General features: G+C 36.9%; 2 protein-coding genes across 2 annotated transcripts; one reads left to right on the top strand and one right to left on the bottom strand.

Annotated features, from left to right (window-relative positions):
* The first annotated feature begins 7770 nt into the window (after positions 1 to 7770).
* On the top strand, positions 7771 to 12104 carry LOC137708435 (B3 domain-containing protein Os01g0723500-like). Its single transcript, XM_068447518.1, has 6 exons — positions 7771 to 8041; positions 8416 to 8890; positions 9217 to 9410; positions 9897 to 10386; positions 10628 to 10794; positions 10890 to 12104. Exons 1-6 carry the CDS (start codon positions 7964 to 7966, stop codon positions 11169 to 11171), a joined length of 1686 nt encoding a protein of 561 aa, XP_068303619.1. The 5' UTR covers positions 7771 to 7963; the 3' UTR covers positions 11172 to 12104.
* A 973-nt stretch (positions 12105 to 13077) lies between these two features.
* LOC137708444 (uncharacterized) lies at positions 13078 to 15258 on the bottom strand. The gene is made up of 7 exons (XM_068447529.1): positions 15064 to 15258; positions 14869 to 14938; positions 14670 to 14729; positions 14370 to 14484; positions 14171 to 14286; positions 13768 to 13892; positions 13078 to 13480 (listed from the first exon to the last, which is right to left on the bottom strand). Exons 1-7 carry the CDS (start codon positions 15138 to 15140, stop codon positions 13342 to 13344), a joined length of 702 nt encoding a protein of 233 aa, XP_068303630.1. The 5' UTR covers positions 15141 to 15258; the 3' UTR covers positions 13078 to 13341.
* Between the last annotated feature and the right edge of the window lie 2105 nt (positions 15259 to 17363).

Below are 17363 nucleotides of genomic sequence, written 5' to 3'. Positions count from 1 at the left end.
TGGTTCAGTCTCTCATTTGAGTTCGGAACTTGATGAGACCTTGATTCCCTGGCTTGAGCTATCGCCCCATTAGTGTCATACACTTTCTGGTTGGAACCGAATGGAGAGTTCATAAATGAACTTTCCCATCCAAACAACAATGTTGTAAGCTTCTATATGGCAATATATTTTGCATACATGATGGAACACATTAAAGTCATTACTTTTAACGTTTCCACCCAAATATCTCTTTAGTCATAATAAAGAGATATCTCATTATCACTTCATTCATAATGAAGAGATATTCTATGATGGATTAGATTCATAATCTAATACATTTACGCTTCCATTACGTTACTCTAATTCTTCCTCATTCTTGAGGAATCCATCCTTAGTATTTCTTAAATACCTAAGGATTCACTTGACAATTGCCATGGTTCTGATCCTGGGCTTGCACTGATATCATCTTGTACCGTTCTAGGTACAACTTATATCAATGTTTTCATACAATATGAAATACATAAATCACCTTTCTGCGTATGCATAAAGGATTCTATTTATTTCTTTGGGAGTCAAAGGGTACATTCCCTTTGAGAAGAACAACTTCCTAGTCTCACTAGAATTGTCATTCTAATTGAAGTTTATCATCATATGAGAAACTTCCTAGCATCTCTTGTCTATTTTAGGGATTGATATAATCCAATTATATCTTGAAATCTATCATTATAGATTTCCATCCCATGTATGTAGACTATGTCTCCCATATACATTCTATCATTACAAAATGTTTAAAGTCATAACTTTAACGATGAAGAATTCCTTTCATTTTCAAAATTAATATATATCATGTATATATATATATATTCAAATTTAGGAATATGATTAACTCCCACTAATCTTTTGTAAACCTAGTAAACAAAAGATTCATTTACATCTTTATGAGAAATCAAACGATTTGATCCTTTTTCTCATAAGATGCTTGTAGCTCCCACTAAGTGTAGTCATAAGGATTTTCATTCTTATTTCTTTCGAATTAAGAGGTGTAACTCTATGACATAGTCATAAAGTTCAAACCATTCAACTGAGACGATTTATAAATCCTTCTCGACTACCTTGGAGCTTGTGGTGTAGGAACTAGGTTGTTATATTTGTTGATCATATCAAACAAATATTGCTTATTAGCACACAACCCCAAATCTTAACATGTTTAAGATTTGTCTTTCTTTCCAACTACATTTTATGGAGTTATGAAAATTTTGGAAGATCTTCTAATTGACAATCATATTGTTTTAGAAGTATATATATCCTATATATGGGTAATAGATAACATCCAACGAACTAAATCTTATTCAAGTTCGTTCTTCTCCTAATGGAGAAATACATTATCTTATGATGCTATTTTCCTTGATATCTTTCAAGGAAACTCATCTAAAGTGTTACTTTTCCTTGGATCAAATCTAAGGAGGTAAATTCTTTAGACGTCTTACTCATCTACTTACATTTCTTGAATTCTTTGAAACCTTTTGCAAAGTATTCGGACTTGTGTTTATTCAAAATAAACTATAGTCCAACCGAGAGTGATCTTCGGTGAATGTCATACAGCATGAGTAGTATTATGTTGTGGACAAGTGCCACTAATATCTAAGTGAATTAACCTCAACAACTTTGTGATTCTTTCTTCTTTCGAAAAGAATAAAGATTCGAACATTTCGCCTCTATACAATTTTAACAAGAAGGTATTGGATCCGGATCTAACGATCCAAAGCATCCATCTATGACCAACTCGTAACTTATGTTTTAGAGGTATCACAACTCAGTTGGGATTAGTCACTACCTTGCAACCTTTTGGGTTTTAAGCATCATCGTATTCTAAACAGTTAAACTACCACATCATCTCTACTATAGAGACAACCAATTAAATTACAATAATCTAATTATTGATTAATAAAGAACAATGTTTTGTCAAACAAAACATTTATCCATCTCTACTATAGTGACGGATTTAAGTTCCTTAAAATTGGAATGTAAAGACAATCTTTAGTATTTTTCAATTTCTTTGGTAGTTCATATGAGGAAGTAAGTACAATCCGCTTTCGCAGAGATCTATATTTTATTCACTTTCCGAATGTGAAGTACTTTCTCTTCTCTCATTAATCTTCTACTTTTTATTAGCACACTTTTACAACAATTGTAAAACATAGTTGCTAATATAGAATCATGTATTCAAGTAGAAGAACCAACTGTTTTGAATTATTCAAGAACATTTTACAACACCTTCGAAAGGTGTGTTCTTGACACTTGCAAGACATTTCTTGCAAATACCCCTTCCAATGTCCATCCTTTCATAAAGAAAGTTTGTTCCCTTGGAGTTATTTTGCCTTCTTCATTTGACTTCCCTTTTGACTACAATAGTCATGGTCCCTAAACTCCCACTATCTCTCTTGAAACTTATTTCAAATGTGTTATACACATCAAACGATTTGGAGAGCGTGCGGTTATTGTTCACTATATAGTTTACAATAAACTTAGTGAACCATTAGGATAGGGACACAAAGGTGAAGTCCTTGCCTAGTTTCCGTCTCGTTAAGTGGTTTAACACTTCAACACTCAATGATTCAAAATCATCATAAGTCCATATAAATGGACTATTTTTGTCAACCAACCATTATGTTCTAAACATAATAACAAACTTTCAAGAGTTGTTCAAGGCAACTCTCATTTCTTCATACAACAATTTGTAAGTGAAGAATCATGGCACATAAAGTGTCCATGCCCTTGTGCTTACTTCTCAAGTTCCTTGTTCGTGTAACAAAGAGACAAGCACTAGAGTTTGCATTGTCCTCTTCATGGTAGACTTATCTAACATGTTCTTCCATTGATACATTATCAATAGGAAGATTGTGAGGATGAGACTACTTAGGTACTTTTACAATCCATTCAAGACAATCTATGGGATTGTGGTACCAAGTTCGGAAACTAAAGCGTTCGGTTTTTCTTTGTCAAGTTTTGGATAGCGTTTGCAAATATATTGGTAAACAAATACATAACGAATATAAATTGATTGATTTTAAGCTATTTGATCCAGGTCTTTAAATCAAAATAGCACCACCCACTATTTTTAGCAAATTCCATATCCCTCATCGGAATTCGAGAGTTTTGGAGGAAACTCTTAGTAGGGTATGGGAGGCTCACTATTACCAAGCCCACCTCACGATGATACGATATCGGCTAGCATTAATAATAATGAGAGAGTACGCTTACTCATTTGCATCTCTTGCAAGTACCCATCTTATTTGGCCTCTAGAGAATGTTGCCTCACAATGATATGATATCGGCGCCATTGCACTTAGTTAAGTTATTCCCACCATGCTTAGTTCATGAAGGGGTTCAAGAATAGCCTCACAATGATATGATATTGGCCATCCTCGTTGCCTACACTTACCTCATCATATGTTTATGGACTCCTCCTGAGTGTAAGCATGCACTTTGTACTCCCCCATGATAGGGTGAAGCCGGTGTACAAGTCACAAACGATTGGAGCCCACCACGGTGGAAGGCCACGAAGAGATATTCAAAGCATCTCTCGCTTATCAACTTAATATTGATTTGGTTGAGGGTTTTTAGGTCTCATCACATATAAACATACATTTTAATCCAATTAAAACATTTTGGTCCTATTACAACTATTGGTCCATATGATTGATTTAGTAGTATATAATACTCCCACTATGCTTTTAAAACGGTTTTTAAAGCGAGACTATATGGTACTACTAACATAAGATTTGCATTCATTGATGGACTATATAGTTGCCTTAGGGCCTTAGGATGACTATGAACCTTTGATTAGATCCAACACGAGCCTTGTGTTGAATCTCGGTCTAGGGATGGTGATTGATTTTAGTTACGCGTTTAATCACATTAAGGCGTGTTGTCTTATTGGGCGTTGGACCCAACTACTCCAATTTCATGCATATCGAATAAAACAAGAAAGGAGTACTTCAAAGTAAATAAGAGCTTATGCTCTTTTACAACAATTGATCAAATCAAATTACTTTAAAGTAAAGAAGAGCTTATGCTCTTTTACAACAATTGATCATATCAAATTACAACCAAAATTTAATCTACACATTCCCATGGTTCAAACAAATTTGAAACGGCCATTCACATAGCTCAATTATCGTAGGCTAAGGTTCATAATCACCCTTTCTTTAATTAATTAACGCTTTAACTAATTAAACTTGAATGCAACATTTTCATTTGGTTTTTGTATCCATAGAATTGATTTAAATGGAGCTAAATGAAATGAAAATCCAATTCTCATTTAAAGAGACAAAACAATTTTGTTCTCTACCTAATTTGGGCCAAAATGCTATGACCTCAACTTTTGGGCCATTTTGCAAAACTTAAACTTTTGGGGTCACTTTGTAAAAACACAAAAGTCCACTACTTCATGTAATTACAACTAGAACCCAAAATTTCCACAAAAGCTAAAACTTCATTAAAGGAGCAAAACAATTTGTCCTTTTAGTGATTTTGGACCTTTACGTGAAAACGTAAACTTTTGGGTCAAAGTACAAATACACAAAAGTATCAAAACTTTATGTAATTGCATAAAAGCCCCACAAGGACCCTAATTGAGTAGGGTGGCCAGTTTTGAAGCAAAGTAATAAAAACAATTTCAAAGTTTTTGTAAGTGGGGTGGGTGAAATGGAATAAATCATTACACACCTACCCACTAAAATTTCTTTAATTTTTCAAAATAAATATCTAATATATTTAAACATAAGAAATATTTCAAAACAAAAACTTTATGAAATAAATCAAAACTTTGAATCAAAACACCAAACCTTTTGTTCTTGGCAAGAACATATCAAGAACAATGAAGAACATCCATGAAAACCCATAAGAGCTCCATGAACATTCTTCACCCAAAAACATACCAAAACCACTCAAACTTTAGGGAAATAACATACAACCATACTAGGGTACATAGGGGTTCCAAAAGTCACTTTAAAACACTTTTCACAAGTCAAACAAGAACCCAAAAATCCACCCTTTGGATTTGGCCGAATTTCCCCAAAAAACATGGCACCAAAATTTAGCTCCAAAATTCATGCTCATATGAACTACATCTACAACATTTGAGATGGCAAATTTTCTAACAAAATTTACATTCAAAGAAGCAAGAATAAAGCTTGTAACAATTACAACATTCAAATCACAAACTATGAACTACAAAACCCAAAAGGATTCACCAACTACTAGACTTAGGCTCTTGATACCACTTGAAGGAAGATTTGTGAAAAACAAGTTCATTTGAGCAACATCAACAACATGCAATTAACAATTAAAAAGCGGAATCATGTTTATATGCACTCAAAAACAAAACTTAACCCATGAACTTCAAAGCCTAGTAAGTAGGTGAACCAAGACTCAACTCAAAACAAAGTGAGTTGAGAAATCAATACCTTTGTAGATTCCTCTTTGCATAAGCAAAGGCTAATCACCCAAAGAGAGGGCCTTCATTCCTTGCATCTTAGATCCATGGATTTGGATGGATGAAAAGGTTTCTCCAAGTTCCCAAAATTGAGAACCTCTAAGTCTCCACACCAAGGTAAGATTGGAGAAGAAATGAGTGACCTTGAGGAAGTAAGATTGCTAGACGTTTTTCCTCAAGGTGGCCGGCCATTTCTAGAGAGAAATGAGAGTTTGTTCTCATCTTTACTCCTTAGAAAACCCTAAGGATGAAATGGCTATAAAGATGTCTTTATACCACCTCACAATGGAGTGGCAAACTTGCAATTAAGCCAAGTTTACTACCCTCCTCTAAATGGCCGAATTTAAGGGGATTTATTGGGCTATTTGGGCCTTTGTGAATCATTATTCATTAAGTTGTCATACAACTTAAGTCAATGGACTTGACGTTCGAAGCTCATTGGGCCTTAAGGTCCAAAACTATCCCGAGGTCTTTAACGAACTTATTCGTTTGATTAATTAACATATTAATTAATCCTTGCCATAAATAATTAAACCATTTAATTATTCTTACTCATCTCCGTTGAATCTTCAATCTTTACCTTACACGGTGTACGATCCATTAGGTTCCTTTTAGCGAGGCAGTGGGCGATTCAAACTCTTTCAAATCGATTGTGAATTGGAACTTACTTTCAATTCTCCCGTTAGTGATAATACACTTTTAGGGCTTCCACAAACCATGGTTGACGCCTAGCAGCATGTCATGGTTACCCAAGCTAATCAGAAGAGGTGGAGAACCTATTCAGTTTTAGGATTACAAATGCAATACGGTCTTTCTCTAATACAATATTCTTGACCACATTGTTTGGTTTGATAGTTTATTCATGTCTACTATCCAATGTGAGTCTTGTGCTTATATGATTACCTTGAATGTGATTTGGAACACATTCCAACATCTCATTCATACTCTGGCCAGAGATTCTAAATCATATCATAGAGTATTCTCCCTCAAACAGTTTGAAGGTTAGAGATCCCTTGTTGCGCATTCACTTGCCTCCATGGCTAAGTGGCTTAACCCCAACGATGCCGTGGACACCCTCCTGATGGAGTGACTTTGACATAATCAAAGATTAAGGACCTAACCACAAGACAACTGTGATGCCTCAGGTCAAAAGACTAATTTGCATTATCCCAACCATGAGTTCTCATGTGACATGAATATGAGAACTCTTCGTTGATCGTGTTCAGTGAACTCATTCTCTATTGAGCACCTACATGCTTGTCTTGATGTCACACACACCAATGACTCGAGACTAGTCACTCTCCCTGAGAGAAGACATAGCACGTACTGATCTTAACGGACTGTCAATGCCCAATTGACAATCCTATGATCAGGAACGTTTAGGATGTGTCAACGAAAGAATGGTCTCATGAATCTAACTTCTTTAGATCGCATTCTTCCAATCACATATTCCTTGGACTTATCGTTTAAGCATATAACATTTATATGAGACGGCTCAAACAATAATCTTTGCCCTTAATATTAAACTAGATTAGTTTAACATGTGAAATGTCCATAAAGTATCATCATATGATTGGTTTTAGGGCACATTTCCAACACGTTGATCTCTGGATCGGACGGTATAGATCAAACCACGTCACTAGCTGTTGGATGTCAAATTCAAAATTTTTTGACCATTGGAAATCCAACGGTCTAGAAAACTAGCCGTTGGAAATCCAACGGCCCATAAACAAACACGTGGCCTCCCCCATCAGATCCCTAAGTGCACCTGCGCTGGCGGGTCACCCCCACGTTTTATTGTCGGGACGCGCGTCTATGTGTACGTGTTTCGCATGCGCTTGGCGCAAAAAAAATTTAAACTGGCCTGCGACGTTATGCTGACGTCAGCATGACGTCAAGCAAGTCGTCCTATGGGTTTGTCAATTTTGGGTTGGCCTGGAAACCAGCTTGAGCTGGGTGCCGTCCTATCCACATGGGCTGGAGGGGATTAGTTGGGTGCTGGACCAAAAATGGTGCTGGGTGCCGGCCTACAAGTCCCTGGTGGACTTGCTCTAAACGGATCCAAATTACCACCCAGGTGACGTGGCGCCACTCCATTCGATCAATTCTCGATTGCAAAATTAAGTATATCACTCGTGCGCACCAGATTTTCTGACACCCATTGCACGTGGCATTGTCAGTCAGAGACTTCGCAAAGTCACGCGCCATCAAGGGGCGTGAAACCAAGCTGCACGTCCTCCAACGAGCTCTACTGGCTTTAATTTCGTCTATCTAATTTCCCCAGAATAGAAAAAACAAAAAAATTGAAAAAAAAAAAAAAAAACCCAGTAATTTTATACGAGCACAAATAGCATCTTGAATTTTGTTCCTTTTTGCTTCATTAATTTTAATTCCAAGGGAAAATGTTAGGACCTATTTGGTTGCTCGGAAAATTTCACTGAGATTCTGGTTTCATTCTAGAGTTCGAAACTTGCAGAGCTAATTTCAATGGCAGAGGAAGCTCGGAATGTGAGGAGCCCTCATTTTTTTGCGTTTTATTCTGCTGATTTGAGCTCTGAAAGACTGGTAATTTTGTTCTTCCCTCTTCAGATTCTCCATTATTTTATCTGTTTGGGTAATTTTATTTTCTTCTGGGTTGTTGGGAATTAGGGTTAGTGTGTAACATTTGCTGATTAATGTTAAAGTGAGTGTCTTTGGATTTGGGAATTAGGGTTAGTGCATTAAAGTTGTAAACAGTTAAATTGTTTATTCCATATTGGAATTAGTAATCCTGCAAAAATCTTACTCTGTTAGCAAAACTCTTACTCTGTTACTAGAGAGACTCAAATTGTAAAAAGTTATCATTTTTGTATCTTCAGAGTTTAGCCAAGTTAAAATATTGGTGGGTTAATCTCGGTGTTTATTGAATTTTTGGATGGTGATGCAATGTCATGCTACAGAAAATCCCAGAAAGATTCATGAGACACATGGAAGGCAAAACATCTGGGTTAGTTGCGTTGTTCGGCCCTAGCGGCAGTGCATGGAGTGTTGAATTGATTGAACAGAATGGTGGTTTGTTCTTGCATCATGGGTGGCCGGCATTTGTGAGAGACCATTATGTGGAATGCGGGGACTTCTTGATTTTCAGATACGATGGTGATTTGCGTTTCACCGTGCTAATTTTTGATCAAAGTGCATGTGAGAAAGAGGCTGCATTTCGTTTTGGATACGGCCAAGACTCCAGGAACTTTGAGAAGTATATGTATATGGGACGAAAAAGGGGAAGGGAGGAGGTCGCATCATCTGGCAATAAGCTGGTTGATGGTGCGGTGAAGAAGATTAGAAACAGTTCGTCTCAATTCCGGTCAGAATGCATTAGTGAGGGTCGAAAAGAAGAAACTTGTTCCACAGAAAAAAATCCACATGAGAATCCTGGTAAGAAAACCAACTGATCTGTTGGCTCTTTCCACACAAAGGCAACTTTCTGGTCACCAGATAATTCTGCAGAGCCTGCCCCTTTCTCTTTCTCTCCTTTTCCCTCTTATAGCAAGTTGTTTGTATTACAGATAATTTAACTGTTTTGGAGTGAAAGGACGGAACGAGCCCAAGTTTTCATGTAATAAAATACTAGGCATAAAAATGAAGTTCACGTGCACTAAGCACTAGAATGTCAACACTGAAATAATGAGTTTAACTACGTCTGTGCAAACAAAACTGAATACATAGAGTTGCATTGGTGATATTTTTATTATTGCTTGCAGGTTTGGATGTTGTTTCGTATAAAGCAAAGGCATCGATCCAAAATATGTGTGGAAAAGGAGATGGATTAAATGTTAATGGTAGAGTTTGTATGCAGATGTCATCAGCTCATGAAGTAGCACCATCATTTAGCTCCTCTAACCCTTATTTCGTGAGAATCATAAAAAGTTTCAACATCAGTGGTTCATATACTCTGGTGGGTTCTTCCCTCTGGCTCTGTTGTTGTATCTTTTTCTTCTTATGAGGGATGTTTTGTTTATTGTAACGTATACGTGTTGCATCAAATCACCCTTTTGAGACACTGTCCCATTTTAATTATCTGCTCTTATGCATCCAAAAAATATAGTATTGATTCCAATTTGGCATCAATTCTTTGTCCACAATTCCTCAAACTGTGCAGAATCTTGCTTTAATGTTACTGTTTCCCGATGGAATTAACCACAATCACCCAGAGGTTGTGCACGTGGTTCCTCATTTTGTCGTTCAGGTTTGGGGTTTGGACAATGTCCACGGTATTCTGCTTTTTCTTTTTCACATGGAAGTCTATATGGGATTCAACTGATAGATTTATCAGTGTTAAAGATTTTTGCCTCTTTTTCGTGAATGAACTTTTGAGTGTGTTCACGCATGTGGTTGTGGGTGTGTATGAGTGATTTTTTACTGACTGATTTATGTTTTGCAGAATATCCCATATAAATTTTCAGTGGCACATTTACCAAACTGCAAAGTAAAGATTGTCCTTCAAAATTGGAAAGGAGAAAGTTGGACCGTCAATTCTGTGCCAAGTAATAGAGTGCATACTAGTCACACTCTTTGTGGAGGATGGATGGCGTTTGTTCGTTATAATGACATACAGCTGGGAGATATCTGCACTTTTGAACTTGTGCGTGAGTGTGAATTCCGTGTCCACATTCAAAAGGGAGAAACATCTAGTTGGTTAAGTCCGGGGCTAGCTGTCACTACGCATAAAACTATCAAAGGCTTGTCAAAGAAAATGAAAGGGAACTCTCCCAAAGTCCTTTCAAAGAGTATAAGAGAGATAGCTGATAAACTATCATCAAAGAAGGATCAAGATGCTGCTTTCATTAATGACACAAGGAAATATGGCAGCACATCAAGATCTCTTACTAAAGCTGCACTTGCTCAGTCAAAAGTTGCTAGTAAAAAGTTGGGTAAGCAATCAATTTCTTGCAAAGATGGGGCCATGTGTGCTATCCATGTTTTTTATTGAAATGGCATGAAGTTCATCTAGACTAATATGCTATACTTGTATCTATAAACTTAGGCTAATGTAATTAGATTTTCGACGTGTTTAAGAAACACATGATAATAATATTGCTTAAAGTGATTGATGTCAAGGGCACTTTCATTTTTCTAACTTAAATTGGTTTATGAACCATAAAATGGAGACAGTTAATCGCAGGAAAAAAGTTGTTGAAGATGAACTAGATTCAAAATCAAGTGGTTTGAGAATCAAGTTAACACTTGATGAAGAAAGAATAGCTCAATCTTTCACTTCTTGTTTCCCGAATTTTGTGAAAATCATGAAGAAGTTCAACATCAGTGGATCATATACATTGGTAAGCCTTGTCAATTCACGCACACATTTTTATATTGTTCTTTTGAAGATTGCTTTTGGATGGTTCATACTTATAGACTGGTTATTCTTTTGCAGAAAATCCCATACCAGTTTTCCACAGAATACCTCCCCAACTATAAAACAGAGATTGTGCTTCGAAATTCAAAAGGGGAATGTTGGACTGTGAACTCTGTCCCAGACTCGAAAGGGCGTGTGGTGCATACTTTTTGTGGAGGGTGGATGGCATTTGTACGCGGAAATGACATTAACATTGGAGATGTTTGCATTTTTGAGCTTGTTGGTAAGGATGAAATGCAAGTGCACATTTCCGGTGTTGGTAAAAAGGGATTTGAGGCGGACAAGGAACATCTAATGTAGTATAGCGATTGTGTAATCTACCGGAAATGTACCTTCTTTCTGACACATGATCCAGCTCAACCATCCCTTGTACGTGTTCTGTGGTGAGCTTTCCTATTTGCGTTTTGTTTTTCTCTGATCGTATTCTTCATGTCATGGCGACTTCTAACTAAACATTGGTAAGTGTTGTCATCTTCAACCTAAATCATCCTTTCCTGTTATGAATATGAATGTTAATAGAACTTCACTGAACATCTTTTGTGAGCGTAGGCGCTTCTTCCTTTCCCCCCCGGACACAATCATGTGGTTTGTCATCGCTTTTAATGTGTTTTCCCCTTGGTGAATTCAGTTTGGTATAATGCATGCTGCATTAAAGAGTAAGGTTTCTGCGTTTTTGGTATGGATGGAGAGTAACTGATTTGCTGGTGTAATGGTGTATGCTATACATTTGTTTAGGGTCACTACATTCTCAGGCATTGTTTTTGCTTTTAATTCTCAGTGTCATGGAGAAACTTGTAACGGTAATCGGATTTCACTCTTTAGAGTTTTCATATGATTGGTACGGCACTCTTGATGCAATCGACATGAATGATAGGACAGAGGGGGATATTGTTGGTTGAAAGATGAGATCGATGGTCCTGATTAATGCTTATTTACTCTTAAAGCATAATCGACTTCAGACTGGTTCAAAAGTATATGACAATTTGAATGGTTGCAACAAATAAGATGCCAAAGGAAAGACATGAAAACTAATACAGGCCGAAGAAAATAGACTAAACCAACAAAGTACCCAACACTAACCAAGAAAATTGTAACTAAGCAGGGCACTAAGAACGTTGACAAAGAAAAAAGAGCGTGGCATTAAACTAAGAGGCCCGTTCTTTTTGACCCTGAAGTTCAAGAAAATTGTGGTCATCTATCATTCGATCTTAATCAAACAATAGAGGAGAAAATACCAAAAAATAAATAAATAAATAAAATTGATCACATACCATTGGTTTAAAATCGTCTAGGAGAACAAGTCTGTAAGTGTGCACAGAGAGAACTGCAAGTGTTAATTTAGCAGAAACATCAACTGGATCCGTCTTGTTTAAACCGGAGAAATACATGTTTCATGAAAACGTTGAAGAAATCTAATCGAGGTATCTTGGTCAGTACTTCACACGATTCTGTTTCTGAAACAGTTCTAAAATGTACGTTGTGTTTTTGTTCTTCCATTGGTATTGACGATTTTCCTGGTTGCAGACGATTCTGAAGCATGTAGAGCGTTGCAGGGTTTCCGAGTGGAGAGACTGTAACGCTTCAAGATCTGACCGGGAGATCTGGGCCTGCTCAACTTCATGTCAGGGCAGTTCACCGTGTGCAGATGGCACGGGGATGGTTAGCTTGTGTTAGCACAAACGAGATTTCGCCTGGGGGCGCCATCGTTTTTGAGTTTGTGAAGCGAGGTGTGATGCAACTACATATTTTCAGGGGCAATGCGCTACTCACAGCTCCAGATGTCTCTAATTGAAGCCAATTAACTGCAAATTTGCATTACTTCTTAATGCAGTGGTGGCAACATCTGCTAGCCTGTTTAGGGTTTGAGGTTGCAATTGGATTGTTGTCCTTCTCCGAAAAGAAGGCATTTTTGCAGCCGAACGACTGCGTGACGGAAGACCTCAACGACCATGCTTTTGCAGACACTGTCAAACCCAAATATTTTGAATGGAACCAAAAAACAAACAGATTTCGTGCACCCCGAGCAAGACGGTGACACACCTATGACTAAATTGACACACAGCAACTAGCAATCTGTGGATCAGATCCCAATTTGTAAACACATAAATAGAAAAGACCGTACGACTCTGCAGAATACAATTATATCCATAAAATTCATGGTAAGATGTCAGTGTTCCAACACTCGCTATAGTGGAAATATGCGATATAAAAGTACGTTTATCTCCATCTTCAACCCAAAATCCGGGTGAGTACACCAGTAGAAACTGATATAAAGTTGCAACAAATACGCTGATGCTCTTAGATTGCAAAATCATTAAAGGTCTGTCGATCAAAATTAGATAAAAGAATAATCTCTACATACCAATGATTTAAAATAATAAAACCGAAGGGTAACCATTCGAAGAAACAGAGAACAGAAGATATTCTAATCCTGAAGACCTTTTCTGACTGGTAGTCATATGTTGGGGGGTTATGATTGGTTGTTTCGGGTAGAGGGTCTCTGACAATAAGCGAAGAGCTGCCAACTGATGAGGGCCATCAATAGAGAGGTACCTAGTTCAAACACCACCACATCCGGAAATTGCCAACACAGGCCTCGCCTCAGATAGCTGCATAAACGATAAGTGAGTTAGACAAGGGAGAGAAACTTAAAAAGAGTGCAATCTAGTTGTTACACTTGACAATTGATGAACGGAACCAGCCCTACCAATCAGAATTTGAAAACGAAAGAGAAAGGTAGGTTTAGAATTTGTGGGACATAGAGTTATCACTATTTTTAAGGGAAAGGGAAAGAAATACGTTACCTAGAGTATCAATGTGCCATAACGATGAGTAGATGTTAAAGGCAAAGAATTTTTCAAGCAGTGGTAGAACTAAGAGAAGTTAAGAAGCTGACCTTGTGATAGATGGCATGGTTGCCACAACTCCTGCACATACGTATATTAAAGGAATCATAATCTTAGGCTTGTTTTTCCGAAGCCACATCAAAGATCCAAATGCAGCAAGGGATATACTCAAGACCTGAATAAAGAGAGTGAACAGGAACTGATTAACAAAGATAGGCAAATTTAATCCATTAAAGAAGAAAAAAAATTTGAAGTTATATTAATGAAGTTTGTTAACATAGGACGTATAATTGAAGTATGCCTAACATGAAATCATTATGTCACTTTCAGGCTCCCAAAGTCAAAGGGGATTTTAGCATTCTATATCCACAAACCTATCAACGAGCATTCTGGCCGACCTGTTTGATAAGAAAACTACAATGTAAGAAACAAAGAAACGAAACAATTGAATACCAGATTGGCATTTGCTTCAAGGCCTTGGAGAATGTAATCCCAGGTGAATTCTAGTCCTCTAGCACCCACCCATAGCGGTGCCAATCTATGAAGAACAGAATCAGCAAAAGCCCATCCTGCAAATAGGGAACAAAAAAGCTTCAAAATTGTTCTAAAATGAATCAAAACTTATCATTTTCGTTTTCCACGCGCTACTCACCAAGTCCCACAGCTTGAAATTTATGATTCTGAGAGATATTCCTGTGGGTCAGCTGAGTCAAAGCATAGTAAAGTCCAGCAACGTCTATAAAACCGATTAAAGCTTTCAACAATTCCTGAAACCCGAAAAAAAGCATTAAGAATTTGCTTATTTCAGTCTAAATTTATAATCTTTAAATGCAACACTAGCCAAATTACGATAAAACTTCATCTACAAACATGGGAACCACCATGAACTTCTCGAAAATTGACATTTCTATTCGGAAAGATACATTTCAACTAAAACAAATATAGAAAATACCTGATACGGATCGAAGCTCTCATTGTCAGATACCTTCAGAAAAGTTGCCAAACAAACCAGCTGCAGAACACAGATTTAATAAACAAAAACCATTAGCAGCCATTTCTGTTGAAATTACATCAAATTACTATAATTTTACATAAAATGCGATTTTTCTAATCATATCAGTTGAATTAACCACGAATTAATACTAACGAACCTTCACCAAAGCTGTTCCGAGATAAACCAAAGCTGCTTTGATGGAAGTACCGAGCGTATCGTACTCCGATCTGCACAATTAAATCGCACAATCGAGTTAGGGTTTTGATTTGGGGAAGAAGACGAAGTGAATTGGGTGTGATTTGTGAGAGCGTAAAAGATCCGAACGAAAAAAAGAAGAGTAGGACGGGTGTACAGCGGCGTGGCGGAGTAGTAGACGGCGTGAGGGCCGAACGTCAGGATGGCGCAGTTGAAGAAGTGAAACACCGTCATTTCCTCCGTCTTCTTCTTCCTCCTCTCCTTCTCTCAGTCGAAGACTCTCAGACTTGGACGAAATCTCGCAGTGCGATCTCGATTCTCGACGAGAATTTGGGTGAGTTGAGGACCCGTTCGTTCGGATTTGAGCTTCGATTAACTTCACCCAGGCCCATTTCGTTTATGAGCCTCATTTACCAATTTCAACAGTATACTGGGCCTGACCAATGGAGTACCTGTTAGTGGTAATGGGCCGGCGGACAAACCGAAACATACAGATAACGGACAAAAGGTTGGTGGTTTTTTCATCCAAGAGAGAATATTGGTGGTTTAGGGTACCAATCGCAAGTAGTGGATTGTAATAGTGATTAGCGCATTTTTCTTTATTCTATTTCATTTTGAATTTAACTTTTTTTTTTTTCCTTCTCTGCTTAGTGTAGATCAATATAAAATTTCGCTTCTAATAAATAGAAAAAGATTAAATACCACTTGATATGATGCCAAAGGGCATCATATTAACCGTACATGTGTCAATTGTCCATAACAGATTTGATTGTGCTATTGGGTTTGTTGCTTTATTAGTTGTATTTGTTATAAATAAGGGCTTCTGTAAGAAAAACAATTTCCTTGACACTTGAGTGAAGGTTGAAAGAGATCCTATCACCACTTTGGTCACTATATCCAGATCAAAATTTTACTTTGGTCACTGTTCTTTGAATTTTAACAATTTGGCCATTGTGTTGTTTACTTGTGAGGCAATTAAAGCCCACCTGACTAGATTAAATAAAGGCATGAGGCCATCGAGGAGCTCACATAACATTCTAGAGCATGCCGTAGATATTTACCTCCCAATTACGCATATCAACGCTTATACTAGACGTAAATAACCAAAATGGTTAACGTATAAAAACGCAACGCAATAAAAAATTGAGTCATATGAAAAACACAGAGATCAAAATTGAACTAACATAGGGATCAAAATAGGATTCAAGCCCTTCTTTTAGTTAGGATCACTAATTATTAATTATTCATTTGTATCTCTCATTATTATCAAATGTCAATAAAAACACTAAATTTGTTTTTCGGGAAATAATTGTTATCTTATCAAATAACTACAAACACAAGAATTCGCTCATAGTGGACTCCATATTTCCTATTGAGAAATTGATCTCTTACCAGAAATTCCAGATTCCATGACTCTCTTTTCTGCCAAGGCCTTGACTGTTCACCAATTCTCCCTGACCACACATGGTCCACCATTATCTATAAAACTCTAGCTAGGGTTTATGCCATGACTATATATGCTCCAAAGAGAGAAAAAGATAAATTTTAAAAGAAAATAATTGCAGCCCACACTTGGATGCATGTAATTAATCTACTTATTTACCAGAACACTGCATATGAATGCATTTCTTAGTTGAAAGCTTCCATTTGTTTTCTTTCTTAAGTACCATTTTAAATTTGGTTTTATAATAATTAGGCTCTAATTGTGACCTGTTTTTTCTTCTAATTTATGTCTGATATTCTGCCAATTCAGGAATCATTTGACTGTTCACGTGGCATTTCCGGCCACAACACTGTACACAGTAAACATGAACAACGTCCTATTTCGTTTCTACTCTTTGATGTCTTTCTCACCAGTGTGATTATTATAATATTTAAATCTCTTGATACTAAAAGATAATAATTCAAACACGACCAATTTGATCTAGTGGATGTTTCAGGTTAGTGCCAAATGTGGATATATTGTTGGATGGATGTTGACGTTTAAGGTTGATGAGTTTTTTCCTCTATGCTATAGATGCGAAGCAAGACAATTGCCAGCACAGATGGGACACCCCTAATTCCCATATATATGAGTGTGAGAAAGAGTAAAAAAAAAAAATGGAAATATATGATGGTGCTTTGGAGGTTTGGAACAAATATAGATTAGCTATTTTTAGCAGAGATTGCATTTTACTCTAATCTAGTAAGGATTATATATAGTTACGACATGTTCTTCGTATTTAGGAGGAAAAAAATGAGAGAAACAGTGAAATATACGAGAGATCTTATGTGGTGAATGTATAGTTCTCTGCAATAGTCATGTATTATTTTAGTTCTCTGCAATAATCATGTATTATCTCATTTTGCTACAGTAAAAACGAATTTCATGCTAAGTATATGCTCCTTTATAGGGGTATATATATTTACTACAAATTTAAATTTAATTTGTGTGGTCCAGAGGACAACTATGGGGAA

Source organism: Pyrus communis, chromosome 1, assembly GCF_963583255.1.
Source record: "Pyrus communis chromosome 1, drPyrComm1.1, whole genome shotgun sequence".
NCBI classification, from domain to species: Eukaryota; Viridiplantae; Streptophyta; class Magnoliopsida; order Rosales; family Rosaceae; genus Pyrus; species Pyrus communis.
The sequence above is the reverse complement of the archived record's forward strand: the minus strand, read 5'-3'. Positions and strand labels throughout refer to the sequence as shown.